This window comes from Cryptotermes secundus, unplaced genomic scaffold, assembly GCF_002891405.2.
Source record: "Cryptotermes secundus unplaced genomic scaffold, Csec_1.0 scaffold1641, whole genome shotgun sequence".
NCBI classification, from domain to species: Eukaryota; Metazoa; Arthropoda; class Insecta; order Blattodea; family Kalotermitidae; genus Cryptotermes; species Cryptotermes secundus.
In genome coordinates this window covers 1-2780 of record NW_019740672.1, presented here as the reverse complement: position 1 = coordinate 2780, position 2780 = coordinate 1, and the positions used below count along the sequence as shown (strand labels likewise).

Here is a 2780-nt window from a genome sequence, read left to right as displayed (position 1 = left end):
TACATGGATCAGAAAGTTAGAGTACGACTGGACAGAGGGGAGACAGGAAGTGTGCAGATTGGAAGAGGAGTTCGACAAGGATGCTGTTTATCACCAATTCTGTTCAACTGTACAGCGAATGCCTTACCAAGGAAGCTCTGGATGGGCTCGGAGGATTCAAATTAGGAGGGAAAAATTTTTCAAACTGTGAAATATGCAGATGACCTTGTGTTAATGGCTAAGGAAGAAACTGTGCTACAGGGTATGATTGATAGACTAATTGAAATTGGAAGGTGCTATGGCATGGAAATGAATGAGGAAAAACAAAAGTAATGAAAATTTCGAGACAACCAACCCCAGTCACAATAAAGATAGACCAAAAACAACTGGAGAATGTGAAATGTTTTAAATATTTGGGTAGCTTGTTAACAGATGATGGAAGGTGTACTAGTGAAATTAAATCCAGGATTGCCATGGCAAAAGCTGCATTTAGCAAGAAGAATAATCGTTTACCAGCAAACTGGACGATTCTTGGGTTCATTTATTTCATGACAGAACCAAGATTCGCTTGAGAGAAATGTAACCATTCCACTGCCGTGCTACCTATTTAAATATGATTTGTTATTAATTTGAAATTTAATTGTTGAATATAAGGACATGAAAAAGTGTAGTGAGACTTAGGTCAATTCATGTATTTAAGAGCTAGCGTCTTCCCACGCTTACAACAAAAGCAGGAAGATACCTGTTGAAGATTTATGGGTCAAAGAAGTCTTTGTGAGTTTTTTTAGTTGACAATTTTCTACAAGCTATATATTTTAGCAGGGTTATTGGTTTACGACCCAAGCCACTCCACACATTCGTCACTTTTTTGACAGGAGTTCGTTAAGACAGAATTTCTTCACCCCTTTGTAAGAGTTAAGTGATTGGAGGAATGTCTAATTAGAATACCTCTGAATTTTAAACTGACCAATCACGGAAATTTGAGTGTGTGACAGAACAAGGACGCTGGTGAAAGCCAGGAATTGTGTAGCCGAACCGAGTTCGAAGCCGGACGGAGCTTGTAGCTACTCCAATTAAGGTTAAACGTTGTATTACTGATTGTAGATAACCCTATAGGGCCCCTTTGGATAAAGAATTACGCCACAGAAAGGGTGCAGCTGGATGTAAGCCGTCTCTCCACATAGAAGAGATGACGAAATCAATAACATCACGGGACTTTATCGCGAGGCGAAATTGCCGACATTAGTTTTGAATGTCTTAGCAAGAATGGTATATGATATGGTTGTTATTAGCCAGGCGCTATTGTTCAATCACGAAAGCCCCGGTAGAAGAACCAAGCCGGAGGTACTTGTGGGGCGGTAATTCCCCCCTTGGAATTAGTGGTGTGGGGGCAAGTAGTCATAAGCTTAGTTATCAATACTGTAATTTTTCACACTCACTCACTACCAGGTCTTCGAGGAAGTTAGGTGTGTCCGAGGGTGCCCAGCCCACCCGCGTAGCCATTTACGGGGCCATGAGCCCATATGAAAGTCTTAACTCGGTGTAATTGTTTTGAGAGTAAAAAAAATTAAGGTGTAATAAAGTGGAAGTCGTCCAAGGGATAGTCTGTACATCATTTAACAACGGTACCCCTCCTCATGTGACACGTGAACCCTGAGTGAAAGAACTCACCTTTACCAAAATCTCCCCACTTTTCCANACATGTCCCAGAAAGATTTGAGGAGTAGAACTGTAAGGGTAAATTTTGAGGAGGAAATGGATCTAGGCTCCAGGGAAGAATCCCCAGAATTAGCCGAATGGGTGGGAGAGAGAAGCGAATTAGTGCCGATAGGGGAAGAAAGTCAGGCACAGTATGGTCAGGAGGTCGTTGAAACGGAGGTCCCGGACCCACCTCAGAACACCCCTGAAGAAGGAAGTGGTAGTAGTGAAAATGGTAGTTCAGAACCCTCCATGAAAGATATAATGGCTTTGATGCAACAGTTATTAGTACAATCAGTTGAAGAAATGAAAGAAAATTCGAAAGAAATTCAGGAACAAGCCCAAGAGAAGGCAGACAGAAAGTTTGAGGAAATGAAGGAAGAACAGAGACAGGCCCGAGCAAATTCAGGTAAACAAGTTCAGGAGATGAGGGCAAACTTAGAGAAACAAGCTCGAGAAACTAGGGAAAACACCCATCAGCTAGTACAGGAAATAAAGGGGGAGGTACATCAGGCCCGGGAACAATCAGAGAGGCAACTTCAGCAAGTTCAAGAAAATTCAGATAGGCAATTTCGAGAAATGAAGGAGGGGCAGAAGCAGTTGAAGGAAGATTTACAAAAGGGCATAGAGCAGGCCATGTTACAGTGCCGTCAGGCGAACGAGGCATTAAGGCAAGAATTGTCAGAGAAAGTTGATAAGGAAATCAAAGAAGTTAGTAAGGAAATTTCCAGAACAAGAAAAGAGGTCAGGCAGTGCGAAAATATGGTAGAAAGAGAACTAAGTGGAGCCAGACAAGAATGTGAAAAAGAGAGGGAAGAAAGAAATTTGAAAATTCAACAATTGTCAGAGTATCAAGACTCGGAAATTTTTAAAGTACGACAGACTGTCACGGAAGTTCGAGAAAGCATAGGCGCCGAAAATGCTGAAATTCGTAGTACTATTGTGACAGTAGAGGAGAATGTGAACACACTTCAAGAGAGGGTAGATAACGAATTGTTATAAGTCAATATGGATGTTCAGCAAAAAGTAAATGAAGCTACTGGTAACATTTTTCGGCAGCTGGGGGAGCAGAATAAAGAATTGAAACAAATTGAGAAAGAGGT

At 41.5% G+C, this 2780-nt stretch overlaps 1 protein-coding gene across 1 annotated transcript; it reads left to right on the top strand.

The window, feature by feature from the left end:
- Positions 1 to 1680: 1680 nt before the first annotated feature.
- LOC111872591 (uncharacterized protein PF11_0207) lies at positions 1681 to 2679 on the top strand. Its single transcript, XM_023866656.1, has one exon. It carries the CDS (start codon positions 1681 to 1683, stop codon positions 2677 to 2679), a length of 999 nt encoding a protein of 332 aa, XP_023722424.1.
- The last annotated feature ends 101 nt before the right edge of the window (positions 2680 to 2780 follow it).